Below are 19,105 nucleotides of genomic sequence, written 5' to 3' on the forward strand. Positions count from 1 at the left end.
GCAGATTCTCCCCCCAAACCCCCACCTCTCCCCCCAACCCCTCCCCACCAACTCTCCCCCCCCCCCCCCACTGTGCTGGTCATGGACAGCCACTTGAGGAGGTCTGCGCATGCGCCGGGGAGAGGGTGCGAGCCAGCCAATCAGCGGCGGCGGCAGATGGGACCCGCCCACGTCTCCTTGGCAACGCGCTTCGGCGTGACGCCGTCTCTTAGCAACGCAGCCCGGACCCAGAGCGGCGGCGGTCAGTGAGGGTTGGGGGGGGGGGGGGGGGGTGTGGGGCCTGGGATTGGGGCTGGAGCTCAAGGTTGGGGGAAGGGGGGGGTTTGGTCGAGGGTTGGTTGAGGACTGAGGGTTGGGGGTAGTGGGGGGGCCTGGGATTGGGGCTGAGGAATGGGGGTTGGGGAGCTGAGGGTTGGGGGTGGGGGGGGAGGTCTGGGGTTGGGGTTGCAGATTGGGGGGTGGGGTCTGAGGTTGGGGTTGGGGTTGCGGATGGGGGGGTGGGATTGGGGTCAGTGTTTGGGGTTGGGATTGCGGATGTGGGGGGTGGGGTCTGAGGTTGGGGTTGCAAATGGGGGGGTGGGATTGGGGTCAGTGTTTGGGATTGGGGTTGCGGATGTGGGGGTGGGATTGGGGTCAGTGTTTGGGATTGGGGTTGCGGATGTGGGGGTGGGATTGGGGTTGGGGTTGCGGATGTGGGGGGGTGGGGTCTGAGGTTGGGGTTGCAGATGGGGGGGTGGGATTGGGGTCAGTGTTTGGGATTGAGGTTGGGGGCTGAGGCCCAGGGTTGGGTTGGGTTGGGGGCTGGGAGTCCAGCATCGCCGGGCTCACCGACAGGGCATGGAAGGGCTGACCAGTCACTGGGGGCAGGGAATCCTCCCACTCAGCTCCTGTGAACCCCGCAAGCCAAAGCCCTAACGGGTAGGGTGGTCCAGGCTGGACAAGCAGCGGGAAAGCTTGTCAGACGGACACTACTCAATAGGTCACTGGTGGAGCTTCAGTCATTTTTTTTTATATATTAAAAAAGGGGATATTCATTGAAACTAATTTAGTAAAATAATTTTGTTTTGTTCAGTTATTAAAGCATGGCTGATAAAGCAAGAGATGGAGACACGGAAGATTCATCGAAGAAAAGTGAAGGTTTGTTTCCATTCTCTACCTCTCTCGTTGCCAACATGTGCTCAAATACATTCAAAACTCCATAGCCTTCATTCCTACCCTAGTATTAATAATTCGACAGGCCGTGGTAAGAGTATAGTGTTTATTCCACTAATATCAAATATATCTAAGATAAACGGTAAAGTTCAACAATCTGTATTCAAACCATATGATCATATAACAACAACAACAAAATTACATTTTTAGAGCACCTTTTACGTCGGGAGGACGGTCCAAGGCACTGTACAGTCAGGGGTGAGGACCTGAGCATGGGGGAGGGATGGGTGTGGGTGAGGGAAGGCAGAGAGGTGGGAGGGCGACCGAAGGCACGTTCGAATGTGTTTGAGCATTTGTTGGCAAAGATCGAAGCTCGGCCACCGTTGGTAGAGTGGGTCGGGCTGGAGACATGGAGCAGGCCGGAGCCCGCTGAACGGAGGGAGTGGGCAGGTTGGTAAGGAGTCAGCAGATCAGTTCCTCCAGGTCTGGCCTCCTCCTCGTCCCCCGAGTCTTCCGCTCCACCCTTGGCAGCCGTGCCTTCAACCACTATGCCCTGAGGCTCTGGAACTCCCTTCCTCACTCCCTTCCTATTTTCAGGTCTCTGCTGAAGACCTTTCTTTTCGACCGTGCTTTTGGTCACCTTCCTCTCCCTCCCCCGGCTCGGCCCCGGGATCTGTTACTGTGAAGCGCTCTGAGACACCGTCTGACATGGAGGGCGCTATATAAATCCAAGTTGTTGTTGTTGTCAGAAAGGTAGGAGAGGGAAGACCATGGATGGCATTGAAAGTGAGGATGAGGGTAGAAGTGATGGGGTCACGGAGCCTGGTGTGCGAGAATACACAAGCTGCAGAGTTTTGGATGATCTGCAGTTTGTGAAGGGAAGAGTTGGGAAGGCCGATGAGGAGGGAATTTCCATAATCAAGCCTTGAGGTGATGAATACATGGGTAAGGGTTTTGAGGGGTGAGCCAGTGGCGGGGTCTGGCAATGTTGCAGAGGTGGTGGTAGGCACTGCTGGTCACGGAGTGGATGTGGGGGAGAAAGCACAGTTCAGGGACAAGCAAGACACCTAGGTTCCCGACTGGCTTAGTGAGGTTGAATGTGCAGCCGTGGATGCTGATGCTGCCAGCAGCAACACAATAGTCCGCACCATACAACGACACAGATATACAAATCAAATAATTGAGGAACAACAGCGTGCACTCAGGAATTGCTCAGTACTCCAGACAAAACAATAAGCCCGAGAACACATCTCAACATACACAGCAGAGATCAGCCCCGGAAATCCCTCAGGCACAACTGATTCTGTAATACAAAACTGAATAGGAACTGTTGCCCGGTAAACGCTCGGACACAACCAATCCTATAAAAACAATACTTCATCACAGAACTATCACAGAGAGTGGCTGCTGTAAACTCAACAGAAACGATCAGCTTTTAGCCCAGTACCTCACTCGTGCTGCCTAACCTGACTTCTGCGTTTCAAACGGACCAACCACTACTACTGTCATTACTTCTCTGCCTAGCAAACAGAACCGAAAGCATATTACCCACTATTCCTCCTCTTTCACTTTTAATGATCACTTTCTTACTGGAGGTCTCCAATCCGCAGTCCTTCTGTCCATCTTGCGGGTGTCCATCCCACACTCCTTCCATCTCGCCCCCTCCCTCGCCACCTTCAAGACCCACCTCAAGACCCTCCTCTTCAACCGTGCTTTCGATCTCCCTGCTTCTCCACCAGCCCTCTCCTCTCCCCCACCCCGACCCTCAGATCGGTCTGTCCAGCGCCTTGGGACATCGTCCTGACGTGAAAGGGGCGATATAAATGTAATTTTGTTGTTGTAGGTAAATTTTCTCCCCCTGTACATATGCATAGATAAAGTAGAGCCGATATCGATTCCACTGGGAAGTGTGCTGACCCTCTACACAACTCCAACTATTCCAAAGTTACATCTTTCTTTTATGTGTTTCTAACTCCATTTCCCCTTGTCACAGAGATTGCCCCCGCCCTTCGCAGGCTGCTTTGCACAGAGAGAAATATGGACAACTTCTGGACAGCCTTCCACAGCCTGCTTGTTTCTCAGCCGAGATAAGCAGATGTCTGAGGCTCCAGCCTTTTCTTTCTGTGGTCCAATGTTTTTACATCTATGTTCAAGGACCCAATTGTTCATTATCTCAGAGGAGTGAACATCTTCCCAGGAAAATATAAAATGTAATCAGAAGCTAACCTCAGCCCATCCAGCAAAGCTACTTTGAATCATTTAACTATCAAACATTCTGGAACATTTGGTTGCTGTTTGAAATATACCAATGTATCTCGAGGTGATAGTCAATATATTTCAACACTCACCAGGCCCCACACAGCTATCAGACCCATTCTCACAAGGCTCTGTTGACTCACTGTGCCTTAGCAGATCAATTTCACAGCCTACTTCACCTTGCAATCTCCTCCAATATTGCTCTCTTTCTCACTGCCTCTTTTTGGTCATCTGGGTGTCTGCCACACGTGGAAACCCATCACTGTGCTTAAGAGTATCCAAACCAAACTGAGAATTCCATGCATCCCATCTACACATGGAAATCCCAGAGATAGATTGTTGGGATAGAATGCGCACTCTCTCCCTGGAGGGACACATCCTGCTTATCTAATTCTGGAAAGTATTAAGTGCAGATTGGCACGAACCAAGGCTTGAGGAGCCCAGAGTGTGTGTTGGGGTAACAGCTGGAGTCTAACCCGCTAAAACCTCGCTATAAGCCATTTATAGCACCGTCTGGCAAGCTTGTTGAGCTAGGACCATCCTACCCTAAGGCTTTGGGTCGCAGCGTTAACAGGAACTGAGTGGGAGGGTGATTCCCTGCCCACAGTGACTGGTCTGCCCTTCCAAATCCTGTTGATGGACTGGGCTGTCATCAGCAGTGCCCTGAGAATCGTTACCAAGAGTTTATTATAAATGCAAGTTGCCTTTGAAGCCTTGTCAAGTCTCTGAAATCTGTACGTTATATTTCCCCCCACTAGATGGGGAGTCAGGAGGTCGGGAATCCACTGATGGGACAGAGAGGACCCTGTCCCCGCCGGGGTCTGACTTCCTGAAGGCAAATCTGTCCGACAGCGACCGGCGCTCGAGCGAAGACAACAGAGACGAAACCATCGACATAGGCAGAGGGAGAAGCAGGGAAACGAAAAAGAAGCGAGTCAAGGTGCAGTTCAATACCGAGGATGAGGTGCAGCACTTTGAAGTTCAGGGAAAGCCGAAGGTCCGTCTGGAAATTTACTCTGATTCCAAAGAGGCCAGGAGCCAAGATGACAAGAGTTACAGGAGCCAGGATGAGTCCTTATCTGGGGAGTCTGAGGGGACGGTATCCCCGACTTCCTCAAACAAGGGACGGGAGCAGAAGTCGCCGAAGAAAGAGAAGAAAAAGAAACAGTACACTAAGGTGCAATTCAATCAGGACAAGCAAAGTAGAGACAAGATGCATTCCAATGAGGGCAAAAGTGTGGAGGCCAGACTGGTCATCACGCCATGCCCTCTGGAACTGGCTGTGGTCATCGTTAGAGAGCTGCCGGTGCCCGGCTCCATGGAGTACGTCAACGTGGTGGACACCAGCGCGGAGGCTGTCCAGGTACCTGAAACCCTCTTCTTGGGAAGCTTCCCCACCCCCCAGATCTCTGAGAAGGAGTTTTCCATCACGAGCCAAGAGCTGGCGGTGGCTGGGGACGCCCAGGTCACTGCTCGCAGCGAGAGCGAGGAGGAGGAGGAGGTGGTCAAGGAAGCGATAGAGGGCAAGAGAGAGGAGCCGGCCAGTGTGGTGGAACAGCCTCCGGAAGAGCATACCTCCAAGGTGTCCACTGCTATCTGTGACACCATATTTGAGGATAAATACAAGAACTACATGAAACCAAACTCTTTGGTAAGGCTTGTTTTAAAATGTATATCATAATAATAATCCTTGCATTGGAAACAGCGCTTTGAGACTTCTCAATGCCGTGATAAGGTGCTATATCAAATCAACGATTATTATTATTATTATTATATAGCACCTTATCACGTTGTTGAGACGTCTCAAAGTGGTTTGCAGAATATATTGTAAAGTGGAGTGACTGTGTGTCCTGTGGGCGAAACGCAGCAGCCAATTGCGTTCAGCAGTCTACTTACTGCTAGGCGCTCCTTCTGGTGAGGGAAAGTCCTGGAAGAGATCCAGGAGTTGGGAGGGTTCCCGAAATCATGCATTTTTGAATTTCTTAACTGGGAAATACCACAAATTGAGCCTCCCCCATCCTTCCCCACTTGTGGTTTTTGTAATAATTCTGACCAGAACAAGCTGTTATGATGTTGAGTGGACAGAGGCATGATATACAATCAGCAGATAGGAAGCAGAATACTATTTAATTCTTCCATTCCACAGAATTTAGCCTGGGCGTTTGGGATAAACCGAGACATCCCGGTGTATGCTCTGCATCTCGACGTACGCAGAGTCATTCTCTACGTCTCGTCACACACCGCGGTGCTGGCTAACTTTTTCCTTGGTCGCCAGTATCTCTTGCAGGTGAGGAACTTACTTGTGTTTATTGCTATTGTCTCATAGCGCGCATTCCATTCCATTCCAACAATCCATCTCTGGAATTTCCATCTGGAGGTATGGGATGAATTTCCAACTCTTGACTCTTGCTAACCTGCACCTAATACTTTCCGGAATTAGGTAAGCAGGATGTGTCCCTCCAGGGAGAGAGAGAGAGTGTGAATTCCAATCCAACAATCTATCTGGATTTTCCACGCATCAGTGCGATGGATGGAATTTTCAGCTTGGTTTGGAGACTCTCAAACATGGTAATGGGTTTCCGCACGTGTCAGACACACAGCTGACCAAAAAAAAAGTGCCATTGTCTCTAAGGCTGAGAACACTGTGTGGCTTATCATCACCATTCCACCCCCTTGCTAAAATCTCAAATGCCTCAATGTAGATTCTTTGTAATTTAAAAAAAAATGATTACCTATAGCAAAATGTTATTATTCGCTTCCAGGGTCACTGCAGTCCCATATCATGTATTGCTTTGAGTGGGAATAAGAGATGGTTGGCAACAGCAGACATGGGCCCAGAGAGCTTGGTGATAGTCTGGGACATTTTCTCAGGGTAAGCTTGAGTGAATAATAATAATAACCATCCTTGTATTTGATACAGCACTGAGACTTCTCAAAGCGCTTTACAGAATATATTGTAACATGGATTGACTGTATATTTTGTGAGCGAAACATGGCAGCCAATTGCCCACAGCAGTGTCCCACAAATAGTCGTGGATTGAGTGACAATTTTTCTTTTTTGGGGCGGAATTATTACCCCCGGAATGCGATCCACCAATCGACTAACAACCGGGTTCCTACTTACTACTAGATTAAACAGAGTTGTGTTGAGTGAGGAAATTTGCCTATAGTTTCGCCCAGCCTGAGAACTGAACCCAGGTCCTCTCACTTGTGAGCCAATTGCTCTAACCATTACGCTATCTATTCCCCGTTGGAGTACAGGCAGTAGTCGCTTTCTTATATTGAAACGTTGAGCTGACTGTTTGTGTAACCACTGGTTGTGTGTTGCCTTGACCTACAGAATACCCGTACAGACACTCTTTAACTGTCACCCGAAGGATGGGGTTGGAGCCATGGCTATCAGCCACAACGCTAAATACCTGGGAACGATCAGCGCAGGAAAAAATCAGGTGCACTGCGGAGAACTACGCTTCTCAACGGAGAACTATGCTTCTCAACGACCTAATTTCTGTCTGTTGTTGTTGTCGTTGTTGTTATAGGAATAATTGCATTAACAAGAACTTGATCTTGTTTGATGACTCTTTGAGTATTGAATCCTTATGCAGTGTATATTCTGTTTATATGCTTGCACCCTCCCTACCCTCATTCAAGATTCGACTCAACAACTAGTTCTATGACTGTGCTTTCGGTCATCTATACCCCCACCCCCACCCCATGTCGGCTCCCACCCCCAGTCGGCTGCCAAGCCAGGATTGCTAAGCGCATTTGAATGTCCTCTCGACAAGAAAGATGCTGTATAAATGTAAATCTATATTGTATTGTGTCAATGCTGTGATCTCTCTTTTCAGCGAGTCTGTATCTGGGATTGGACCTCAGAAACCAAAGGACCACTGTGTTGTGTGGACCTCAGCCCCGCTTTCTCTCCTCAGGTACATTTTAGATATATTTTACAAACTTGCCTTTCCGAAACCTTGTTTTATCTGAAAGTACAGAATGAGCAATGTGTTAGATAGCTACTTACTTGGGGTGGGGGGAGAGAGAGGGAGAGGCAAAGGGGGAGTTGGGGGTGGGTGTTGACTCTCTACCCCTATCAAGGGTTCAAAACTAAGCAAGCAGTTATTGTATATGTTTGACCGTTTTCACTGTATTTTCTTCCAGCATTTTTTCCTGTTCAATCCCAAAGATGAGACTGAGTTGTTGAGCAACAGTAAGCATGAGATCGTGTTCTACACCTGGGTGAGTGGCATTGAGTGTCAGTGAAGTAAAACTCCTTATCATTGACCTTGGGTTCTCTTTACGTCGGGTTCATTTAACTTTACTCGATGAACAATGTTACAAGAGAAAATAATTGCAAGCGAGCTGTAATTACCCAAACCTGTTCAGGTCTTGCCTTGCGGCTCAAGATTGCACTTTTGAACCCTTAACAATTGTAAAATTGAATGAATCGTGTATTAATGCTGCTGAAATTCTGCTGTGATAATGTTTTGACACCTGTCTGTATTCATTGCCTCTAGAAAGGGAACCAGTTGGATTTTTCTGCCCCAGTTCTCACAGACCAAGTGAGTATTCGGTGATATTTTATCACTCGGAGTATAATACAGTACAGTGAAGCAAAGGATAATGTGCAAACGTACAAATTCCTACACGAAAATTATAAAGTTAGTTGGGAGATGGGGGGATTTGGTCACTCAAACCATGACTGTGTGTGGGACACTGCTATGCGCAATTAGTTGCTGTGTTTCACCCACAATATAACTTGCTAAATATTAAATAAACTTTACATTGATTTCCAGTACAGAAACAGGCCATTTGGCCGAGCTTGTCCATCCTGGTGTTTGTACTCCATGTGCTCTACTTTTCATCCACTCGTTGCTCCCTCCCTTCTATTCCTTTCTTCCTCATAGAAACAGGAGGAGGCCATTCAGCACCTGTTCAGTCTGTTCCGCCATTTTATAAGATCATGGCGGATCTGTATCTAAAGTCCAGTTACCTGTCCTTGCCCTGTATCCCTTAATGCCATGACCTAACAAACTATAAGATTATATTTGTGGTGTTTAATGTTTTTTAAGGCTTTTAATTAATCGTTCTATACGCTTAGAATGTAACCTACCCATAATCCTTTAATAAGGTTTGTTTGATTTAATGACTATCTTAGCAGGGATTAAAAGTAGCTTTGCTGGACTTTGCTGGAAGTTGTCCATATCTCTCCCTCTGCAAAGCAGCCTGTGAAGGTTGGGGGCAATCTCCACATGCCTCCTTATTCCACATGCCTCTGTTTATCTAGCAGTAAGTAGGAACCTGGTTGTTAATCCATTGGTGGATCACTTTTCCGGGGGTAATAATTCCTTAAAAATATAATAATACATTGGTCACTCAATCCATGACTGTTTGTGGGACACTGCTGTGTGCAATTGGCTCCCGTTTCGCCTACAAAATATAGTCAATTCACTTTACAGTATATTCTGTGAAGCGTTTTGAGATGTCTCGAAGATGTGATAAGGCGCTATATCAAATGCAAGGATTGTTATTATTAATAATAACTTGTTTTTAATGATTGAATTTGACCGTCAAGCTTTTGTTTCTGCAGACATTTAACAAGACAGTGGGACTCTTCAGTCAATCGGTTTTCCATCATAATCCTTCACAAGCACTGACTGCCACATCCGCAGGCAACCTGGTGATCTGGGACACAAAGAGCCCGCCCGAAATCTCACTCAACGCTGAGATTAAATCGTACAAGAAGAAAGCTCTCAAACTAGTGCACCTGCAAAATGATGGTATCACAGTGGTCACTTTTTCGGATAGGTAAGGGAGAGAAAAGTTATTGCCAGTAATAATATTAATAATAATCCTTGCATTTTATATAGTACCCTATCACATCATTAAAACGTTTCAAAGCACTTCACAGAATATAATGTGAAGTGGATTGACTGTGTATGTTGTAGGCGAAATGCGGCAGCCAATTGCTCACAGATTGTCCCACAAACAGTTATGGTTTGAGTGAACAATGTTTTTTTGCCTGACACCCAAATTCCTACTTCCTGCTAGGTAAACAGAAGTGTGTGAAGTAAGGAAACTTGGCTAAGGTTTCGCCCTGCCTGGGAATCGAACTGGGGTCCTCTCGTTTGCGAGGCGAGTGCCCTAACCACAACACCACCGGACTAGTGTATTGGGTAGAGCAGTCTAGCACCCGTGTAAATGAACGAGCTTGAAACAGAATTAGAAATATCAGTTGTCTAACACCGTCTTCATCTTCATGTGTCATTGCGTTTTCAGGTATGTCGTGACCGGCGATGTTAAAGGTGTCATTAAGTTTTACAGTGAGGACCTTAACATAATGAATTGGTACAGTAACTTCAACCTGGGACCCATCAATTCCATTTCCTTCTCTAAGAGGCCAGCAGCTCCAGCCAGTGAGAAGACTTCTTATCCATCGGAATCCACCATCAAAGCTCAGCAGTTTGTGGTCAGGTCAGTAATCTTAAGCAAATGAAGCAGAGTATTACAAATTAGAACCCTTTTATTCTCCTTGGGGTGGGGGGGAGGTAAGTATGGTCACCTCAGAACTGAAACTGGCTCCAAGGTGATATGTCTGGCAATGGAAAGCGCGGAATCAGACCAGCCCTCTGTGGTGGTCTCGGTAGTCCTGTTCCTGAGCCATCCATGCCTGCATTATACAAGCACAGTCCAGCCTGGCTCATCGGCAGGACTTGGAAGGGCAGACCAGGCACTGAGGGCAGGGAATCCTGCAAGCCAAAGCCCTAACGGGTAGGGTAGTCCAAGCAAGAAAGCTTATTAATGTAAAGTTTAATTGTTTCATGTTTGTAATTTATTTTGTTGGTCATTGCGAAACCAGCAAAAGTCTTTACAGCAACAACTTGCACTTATATAGCGCCCTCCACACAGGGTAGCGTCTCAGACTGCTTAACGGTGGTGGAGTCTGACTTTAAAGTACTATTGCTGTCTTACATCACACCTTGCAATTTTCACCCCAAACTGCACTTTTAATTGACATTCTCTATGTGTATTTGTGCCACGTAGAAACTTTATTGTGGCCACCACTGATGCTACGGTAGTCCATGTGACTGGAGATGGCTGCAAGCTTGAAATATTACTGCAGGAGCATAATTTCCCCCTGCATGCCATCTGCTGTCACCCCACGTACCCCATCCTCTGTATGGGGAGCTACAGCGGCCTCCTCAAGCTCTGGAACTACGAAGAGAAGAAATACATCTCCAGCAGGATCTTTGGAATGGGGAACTACATCAACTGTGTGGCCTTTGACAACACAGGTAGCCATTTCATTTCATTTAACCAATTATGTTTATTCACCAAAAAGCCTATTTTGTGTGATAAACCATCGTGCTTTTCATGGTGGAAACTTTCCAGGGTTTTGATGGCAATCAGTAGTCAAGCATTAATTATAATAATAATAATCATCCTTGAATGTGCTTACCATACCAAAATGCCTCAGAGTGCTTCACAGAGTTTGACATTGTCCGTTTGTAGGTACGCTGCTGGGTATTGGTGTGACTGACGGAAGCGTTCACATCCTAAACGCCTTCTCTTTGACTGATGAGTGCAAAGAGCCTTTCCAATATGCCAAAGATGCCATCACGCAGATCACCTTCTCTCATGATTCTCAGTATCTGGCAACTGTGGTGAGATATTCCAGTATTTTAATGACAGCCCAGACCAACAGAAAGCAACTTGCTTTGCACCAAGACAAGATTGTGGTTTGTCCTATTGTTAATGTTCATTTCCCTGCTCTGTTCAGGATAGTAAAACCACCGTGACTGTGTTTGTCCTACGCCGAACCTCGGCTGATAAAGTCTGGAAGTATTTGGGCAAGCACACTTCACACTTCAAACCCATCCAAACCCTCACGTTTGGGATTCACCTGGACACCAAAGAACCCAGGCTGTTGTCTCTTGGGGAAGACCGGGTTCTGGTAAGTATAGGTTATTCTGACCAGGTTCTGTATGTCACTAATCCATTCCTTTTCTGTAGCTCAGAACGATGTGGGCAGAATTGTCTCAAAGCCCTTCACAGGATAATATTAATAATAATAATAATAATCCTTGCATTTGATATAGTGCTTTTCACGTCTTCTTGACATCTCAAAGCGCTTCACAGAATACACTGTAAAGTGGATTGGCTGTGTATTTTGTGGGCGAAACTCGGCAGCCAATTACGCACAGCAGCGTCCCACAAACAATCGTAGATTGAGTGACCAAATTGTTATTGTTTTTTTCTTGAGGGATTATTATAAGGCGTGTAGAGTAAGGAAACTTGCCCAAGGTTTCACCCTGCCGGGAATCGAACCCAGGTCTCTCGCTTGCAAGGCTAGTGCTCTAACCACTGAGCTACAGGACTCTGAGCTGCTAGGATATACCGTAAAGTGGATTGTGGGTGAAACACGGCAGCTAGTTGCACACACCATTATCCCACAAACAGCCATGAAATGAGTGACCAATTTTATTTTGGGGATATATTGGCCAGGACACTGGGAAAAACTCACATCTGTTTTCTTTTTTGTTTTGTTTGTGTCCCTCAGGTAGAGTATGACCTGGCCAATAGCACCAAGTATGACCTACGGATATTGAACAGTGAAAGGATTGAGCAGAGTGCGGTACCAATGTGCATGGCTTGGTATCCGCCCATCACTACAGAAAGCTTCATCGTAGTGGCCAATGACCAGTATAAACTGAAGCTTTACAACGCCACCACAAAGATGTGCAGGTTCGTGGAACCTCTTTCGGTCGGTTTGTCAATTCCGTGTCTTTGATCGTAAAAGAGATCAATCGATTCACAGGAATAAAAACAGAAATTGCTGGGCAGGCCAGGCAGCATCTATGGAGAGAGGATGGTGAGTTAATGTTTCAGATAGATACCTTCCATCAGTTCTCACAAAAGATCATTTAAGTGCTCTGAGACGCTACCCTGCGTGGGGGGGCGCTATTTAAATGTAAGTTGTTGTTGTAGGTGTTCCGAGCGATTTCTGTTTTTATTTCAGATTTCCAGTATCTGCAGTATTTTGCCTTTTAATCTATTTGCAGGTCCTGGCTCGGCTCAGTTGGTAGCATTCTTGCCTTTTGGTCAGGAGGTTTTGGATTCAAGCACTGCATCCTGATTTTCAGCTCCAGTAATGTAATTTTTTTTATATTGCCAGGAAAACTGTGTTGGGCCCAAATTTTGGGTCTCCTATTAAGAAGATGGTGATTTTGCCAAACTCAGACATTGAACCTACAGTTGGTTATTTAGCATACATCATAGATGACAAGGTACACAGTCATTATATATATATAAAATGATGCAGTAATCTGCAGATGTTTGTGACTTCAACTTTTGCTATTTTTTGTTACAAGGGAGAATAAGGTGGAATAATGGGATTTCTGTTTGTTTCCTATTGTGTTTATTAAAAAGAAGTTTCCTTAATAATTTAGTGCATTCACTTCCCCGCGTTAAGGGCGCTGTATCATTGCAAGTTGTGGTGGTGATGATGATGTGTGTTTGTTTGTTGTATAAATGGACTTCATAGTCAGCACTAAACATGCTGTCTCACCTCCTGCTATGTAGGTGGGTCTGCAAACTCTGCCGCTGGACGGAAACCCCCACAAGTCCTGCGCGGTTATCTGCCACGGCAAAAACGTCTCCAACATTGCCTGCTCCTACGACGGACACTACGTTTTCACCGCTGGAGGAGATGATTGCACCGTTCACATGTGGGAAATCAACCTGCAGTAAGTGCAGCGCTGGCTACAAGCGGGATGAGTGTTGGGTTGGAAACCCAGGCCCTCGGAGCGCTGTTGATTGGGGTAGGAAAGGCGCCCTCGATGAAACCATCAGGCTGGCAGGGAAGTCGGCTAGCAGAGTAAATTGTATTTTCAGTAAGGAAACGCCTGCATTTCATGGAGCTGACACACCATTACTGCGGGTCCGAGCCTGACAACAAGATTGAGATATTTAGACACTAAATCAAGTGCAAGTGTTATTATTACCTCATAAGAACATAAGAATTGCTAGACCAAAGAAAACCAAGGTCCATCCAGTTTACCTTCCACCATCCTGGCAGTGGCATGCACTTGGCATGTCCCAACTATACACAATATCCTACGATATTATTTCCTAAAAGAAACATATCTTTGTTTCTACATTCCACTGTCTTGGTCATCCCAACCAGAAAACCACCTCAATATTTCCATACTTATGCCACATCAAAAAATCTCCCTCCAAGATCAATTCACAGCAAAAGGTGATTTTTGGTTAACGGTTAAAGGTTTGTGGAGTTGCAGACTTGATTCGCAGGTTATTCATTTACATCCTAATGGAAGCCAGCGATTGTGTGCAGAAGCACACTTTGTTAAGTGTAGCTGTTCTCACTGTTACATTCAGCAAATGTGCAGATAGATCAGTGTGATGTGTCACACTCCTCAGCTTGTATTTGTCACCCTCAGTTTGTTGCATTGGCCAGGCTGCACTTTGCTCTTGCAGGTGTTTTCAAACGGAATATGCTTCCCCCCTACCCCAGGCAGCAAAAAAGCAGTGCATAGCCTTTACAGCGTTAAACTGTTCTAATTTAATCGTCACTGACATTACACACAGTGCAGTTGGTAATTGTAAGGAAACCTGCTAGTAGCCTGGCTTTACAGCAGCCGTTTGCTCTTATTCCCCTTTTAAACTCTGGGGCTGCAGCTAAAATAGTCCAATGTCACCTTGCCAGCTTGTAATGGCCGTAGCATAGTGGTTAGCACGCTCGCCTCGCAAACAAGAGGACCTGGGTTTGATTCCCAGGCAGGACAAAAGCTTAGGTAAGTTTCCTTACTCCACACGCCTCTGTTTACCAGTTAGTAGGAACACGGTTGTTAATTGATTGGCGAATCGCTTTCCGGGGGTAATAATCCCACCCCAAAAATTGGTAGTCTTGGTAGCTGAATGCTTGTCAGTGACGTATTTGCGTATTAATTAATACATCACAGGTAACAAGACCCCCTCTTAAATACAGTAGCTTTTAAAGTCACCATGTGGTCTGTGCTCTGTTCCTCTAAAGGGCCCACGAAGCACTCACTGCCCTGGGAGGCGAGGCGTTGATCCCGTTCTATGGTTTGCTGAGAGGGGGAAGAGAAGGACCACTTTTCAAGGTGATGCCCGTGTTCTGATTTACTTTTTTGACCAATAACATAATTATCTATTTGCTATACACATCTTTTTGTCGTTTCCAATGTTCTATGTCTTGAGCTTCAACTCAATTTGTTATATTAAATACTGCAATTAAATCCTGTGCTCCCAACCTGTTTGGCAACATCCTGCCACAGAGGAGATGGGGAATTCATCCATCTATTTATTGTGCAGAGGTGTCATTTCTGAGTTGTATAAGACAAAATGTCCCAGGAGAAATTCCAGGTGCTCTTAACTACATCATTAATAATGAAAAGGATTACTTTCTAAAATTAAAATCCTCCAGGTTAATTAATTAATCCTTTGCTGTTTCGGGGCAAAATGGCAGCTGTTTTTGTTGATGAAAACAGTCACTACACTGTTTTTTTTCATTTAAGTAATTTCTTCATTCAAGTAATTTCTTCATAAAGTGGGCTGTTTTGGATGTTAGACGATGATCTAAAAATACAAGCTCTTTCTTATTGCAGGTTGGATCTGAGAGTGTTTTAGAAACTCTGCCTTTCTCAATGTAAATTTTTCTCTGTTGCTCTCAGATTATCTTTTGCTTGATTGAGTAACCTTTGTTCTTTTATTCCATCCTCTTGCTGTGCCCACAAAGGAATTGGAAGATTATTTTTACTATTCCCAGCTGCGTCACCAGAGTATCAACACAATTGAGACCAGACAGGTGTCTACTCATATAGCACTGGAGGAAATTCCCTTTGTAATGAATGCAGTTGGCTTCTACCCTACGCAGAAGGAGGTACCTGATTTGTAATCAGAATAACAGTTCTAATTAACGCAGAAAGCCAATTGCCACAAGCACATTTATCATAAACGGCTTGCACATCATATCTCGGCAACCGAGACTCAAAGAAGCTCTGATAAACAATGTGTTTGAGTCTGTGGTTACAAAAAAAAGCTTAATATTTGCACTAATTGGCCCTAAATCAACATCCTGAGAGCTGATAGCAGTCTGTGACATGCAAACATTGCACAGATCCACTACAGATTGTACTCACACTTAGTTTGTAAAAATGCAGACTTATCACTGTGCATGATGAGAATTATATATATGTGTGTGCTATGTATGTATTATGTTTCTATATTATAATATGCATGTCATTTACAATATAATATATGATGTATCTATATATATATATAGGATATCCCTATAGGATACATTTGGAGTTGGTTTGCAATCTGTTTATTGCATTATTGGGTAACTAATTGTTTTTGACTCTAGATTGAAGATATGCTAAATGAAATGAAATTCAGTAAATATGTGGAAACTGGCCAGTTTGTCACCCAAATTGACATCGGTGAATTTGTTAAACTCCTGGTTAATCACCGGCCAATATTTGGCTACTCCGTCGCTGAACTCCAGAAATGCTTCGACATTCTCGGGTATAAAAACGAAAATGGAGAGAGTGCAATTGAACAGGGTCACTTACTGCAGCTATTGCAAACAAGAGGTGAGTCAAAGACAACAGCACTGACAACGTTTTACTTTAAACCCAGAGATGAAGTTGAAGGACGTGAGAAAATACAGAAACGAACGTGCCTGGGACGCAATTAGACTGAGCTTAATTCAGCAGAACAGACCGGTTACCCAACATGGAGATCGAAGTGTGCGTGTTTCACCACAGAAAACATTCTGTGTAATAATTAATAAAATTGCCACTCGCAAGACACATTATAGAGCAGACAAGTGTCATAAGATCAGAGCTTCGAGATATTCAGCCCATGTGAGATGTTGTAGCTGAATTGTAAGGTAAAGTATGGATAGATACAAACAAATTATCAGTAACACATGGGCTGAATATCTCAAAGCTCTGATTGGCAGATGTTATCTGGTGTAAAATAGTCTGTTTTAGGACAGTAATGTTCCGCATCCAGTATTTCCATTAAAGGGAAGGATTTCTCTCGCAGGATTGGGGAGGTAAGGTGAAGAGTGCGTGCACGCTGTGCGAGTTGCTGCGGTGATCCATTAGACGGCGCTGTGCTCACAGACCAGTGTGTAGGCTGCCGGGGATCAGGTTTCTCTGCATCAGTGACACTGGAAGCAGAGAGTATGAGCCACACACCCATTTGGAGAGGAGATGCACGTTTACTTGTTGAGTGTAAAGTAAACAGATGTTTTTCTTGTTTGGGACAATAATAATAATACTTGGATTTGATATAGCCTTATCACGTTGTCGAGACGCCTCAAACCTACATAAAATTATATGTATTATTTATATATTATATACAATTAGTGAACCAAAGCTGCAACTGTGCCCAGCTATGGAAATTGGTAGGAATATCTTAATTATTCATTATTCAACGTTTGACAATTATTGTAATCCTTAAATTCATAATCCTCACCAACAATAATTATTAGCTAATTGAGCTAAATTACAAAAGGTGGAAGGTGCCAATCCATGGAACCTTTACAATGGGATTGTGGTATTGGGGGGAGGGGGAGGGGAATGATGTTGAGGGGACCTTGTTTTTCTCTTAGCAATTACAACGTGAACCCCCAGAACTCGGCTTTCTCTATAAAGCTGACCTCTCTTGTCCTCTCCTCCAGGTGAATGTATGACGGAGGAAGAGGTGAACGAGTATCTCGCCACACTCCTGGGCTTGAATTCAGAGGGAGGAACATCTGAACTGATCACCTTTATTCCCACAGGTGCTGTAAATCCCATGTTTTATGTTATTTACGAAACTCCCAAACCCAGAGGAGAAGTCGGATGAATTCAATCTATTTAAACAAATTGTGTTAGGATTTTTTTTTGGAGGGGATATTGATTATAAGGTTTGTTACTTGATAAAAACCTGTATGCTGAGGTTGTGCTGGTGGAACCATTTCAGATAGCGATGATATATTTTAACCCTGGTCACCGAACAGAGCTATTATATATCCTGACGTAAGGAAGAGACAAAAAAAAAGGTCCTTTGTTGTTAGAAATCGGGATATAAAGGCCCCGATGCCTTCATTTAATTGTGTGACCCAGTTTCATTGCTTGATTGGAGTCTATTGATTGGGGGGGGGGGGGGAAACAAACAGGAACACAAGGAAGGAGCAGGGAATTCCACTGCAAAAGAAACTGAGAAATACGGTGAGGAATGGGTGGGTGATTGTTAGCAGAAAAATTGGGTGAGAGAATGCGAGGAAAGATGCTCTCAGGCCACCCTGGAAAACGTTTGCCTTAGTATTAAGGATTGATGTAGGGAGTTGTCTAATATAACTGAAATGTTTTTTTTCTGGGCCGGGGAGACATTTGCTCCACACATCAAAGGAAAAAGGGTGAAAATGTGATATGATCAAACCGTATGAAATGTTGCATATTTCATTCCAGAGTGTTCTGTTTGATTCTAACCCCCTCTCCCCCGTTGCCTCTTGTTTGGGATATACAGATACAGTAACAATGTTGGAAGAGCAACTTCCAGGTGAGATTACGACTGAATTATTTATGCAGGGAATCCTGGATTTCCCCCTCCTTCTAACTGAAGAAAAATGCATTCCACAGACGCCACCTGAGCCAGAACTGGAATCAACAACATCACCGTCACCATAACCACTGTAAAGGATAAATGGTCCCATGCAGCTTCTGTTTGTATTTATTAAAATAAAGACCATTCTAAACAGTTACTGTCAGCCCAAGTGACTTTCAGTCTAATCATCAAAATACATTTTCTTTACACATAAGCAGGCCAGAGCTGATTTTGTGGCAGCCAGCAAACTTAAATTATTTTTAAATAAAAATATGCAAAATTATTCTATTTGTAGCAGCTTTATTTAAGTATCTATCCATTTCTGGTGCTCTACTTGGTTCTAAGATAGGTGAAAATATAGAGGTAGGATGCATTTATATTAGAAAATATAATTCATAAATGCTACAATTCCCCTCTCTTCCCCAGACTTGGGAGAGGAAAATCAGGGATGGTTCCTGCTATAGTTTGTGCTACAAGAACCTGCATGTGCGCAACTGCCTATATACAGGAGTGGTGAACTGGGAGCAAGAAGTATGAGGAATTTAGAGGTGACAAACACACATTCAAGGAAAGAAGTGTTTGGGAGGTTTTTGAAAGCAGGCGGTAAGTGATCTGTACAAAAGAGACACACAACATAGAATAGCTTTCAGTAACTGTTAAGAGTTCCATTTATTGAGTAAATAATATTTCACCTACACTTGGACTTCCTTTGTCTCCAAAGTAGTCTTCAACAAATATAATAGTTTAATACAATAATGGCTTTTTATTTGTGAATTCATAAATCTTTGCCTTGAATTATTAATGAATTTAAAGTCTGGTGTGAGAAGAGAAATGTTTCCATTTAGTACTGGGAGGAATTGCAACTTGGTCATCATTTGGAGCTCTGACATATCCATTTCAAGGTCAATGACCGTGTTCAGTTGCTCCCTCTTTAGGTGGAGATGAAAAGTCTGATCTTCCTTGCACTGTAGGAAGTATTTTTCTATTTCCTACAGGATGTAGCCATGACAACCCACGTTCTTGCTCCAAAACAACAAAAAATTACATTTGTATAGTGCCT

General features: G+C 44.6%; 1 protein-coding gene across 1 annotated transcript; it reads left to right on the top strand.

Annotated features, from left to right (window-relative positions):
* Positions 1–270: 270 nt before the first annotated feature.
* cfap251 (cilia and flagella associated protein 251) lies at positions 271–18,260 on the top strand. The gene is made up of 22 exons (XM_042337523.1): positions 271–304; positions 1,073–1,137; positions 4,167–5,059; positions 5,555–5,695; positions 6,171–6,280; positions 6,749–6,857; positions 7,257–7,337; positions 7,567–7,644; positions 7,923–7,967; positions 8,996–9,213; positions 9,685–9,879; positions 10,450–10,700; positions 10,918–11,069; positions 11,186–11,359; positions 11,966–12,150; positions 12,581–12,692; positions 12,988–13,151; positions 14,459–14,549; positions 15,185–15,328; positions 15,812–16,040; positions 17,138–17,239; positions 17,968–18,260. Exons 2-22 carry the CDS (start codon positions 1,083–1,085, stop codon positions 18,126–18,128), a joined length of 3,690 nt encoding a protein of 1,229 aa, XP_042193457.1. The 5' UTR covers positions 271–304; positions 1,073–1,082; the 3' UTR covers positions 18,129–18,260.
* The last annotated feature ends 845 nt before the right edge of the window (positions 18,261–19,105 follow it).

This window comes from Callorhinchus milii, unplaced genomic scaffold (genome assembly GCF_018977255.1).
Source record: "Callorhinchus milii isolate IMCB2004 unplaced genomic scaffold, IMCB_Cmil_1.0 Scaffold8, whole genome shotgun sequence".
NCBI lineage: Eukaryota > Metazoa > Chordata > Chondrichthyes > Chimaeriformes > Callorhinchidae > Callorhinchus > Callorhinchus milii.

Excerpts from the sequence above, each read along its gene's own strand:
- cfap251 (XM_042337523.1), top strand. The coding sequence starts at position 1,083 with ATGGCTGATAAAGCAAGAGATGGAGACACGGAAGATTCATCGAAGAAA. Across the intron at positions 5,696-6,170 it reads GTCGCCAGTATCTCTTGCAG|GGTCACTGCAGTCCCATATC; the intron begins GTGAGGAACTTA and ends ATTCGCTTCCAG. Across the intron at positions 11,070-11,185 it reads CTCAGTATCTGGCAACTGTG|GATAGTAAAACCACCGTGAC; the intron begins GTGAGATATTCC and ends TGCTCTGTTCAG.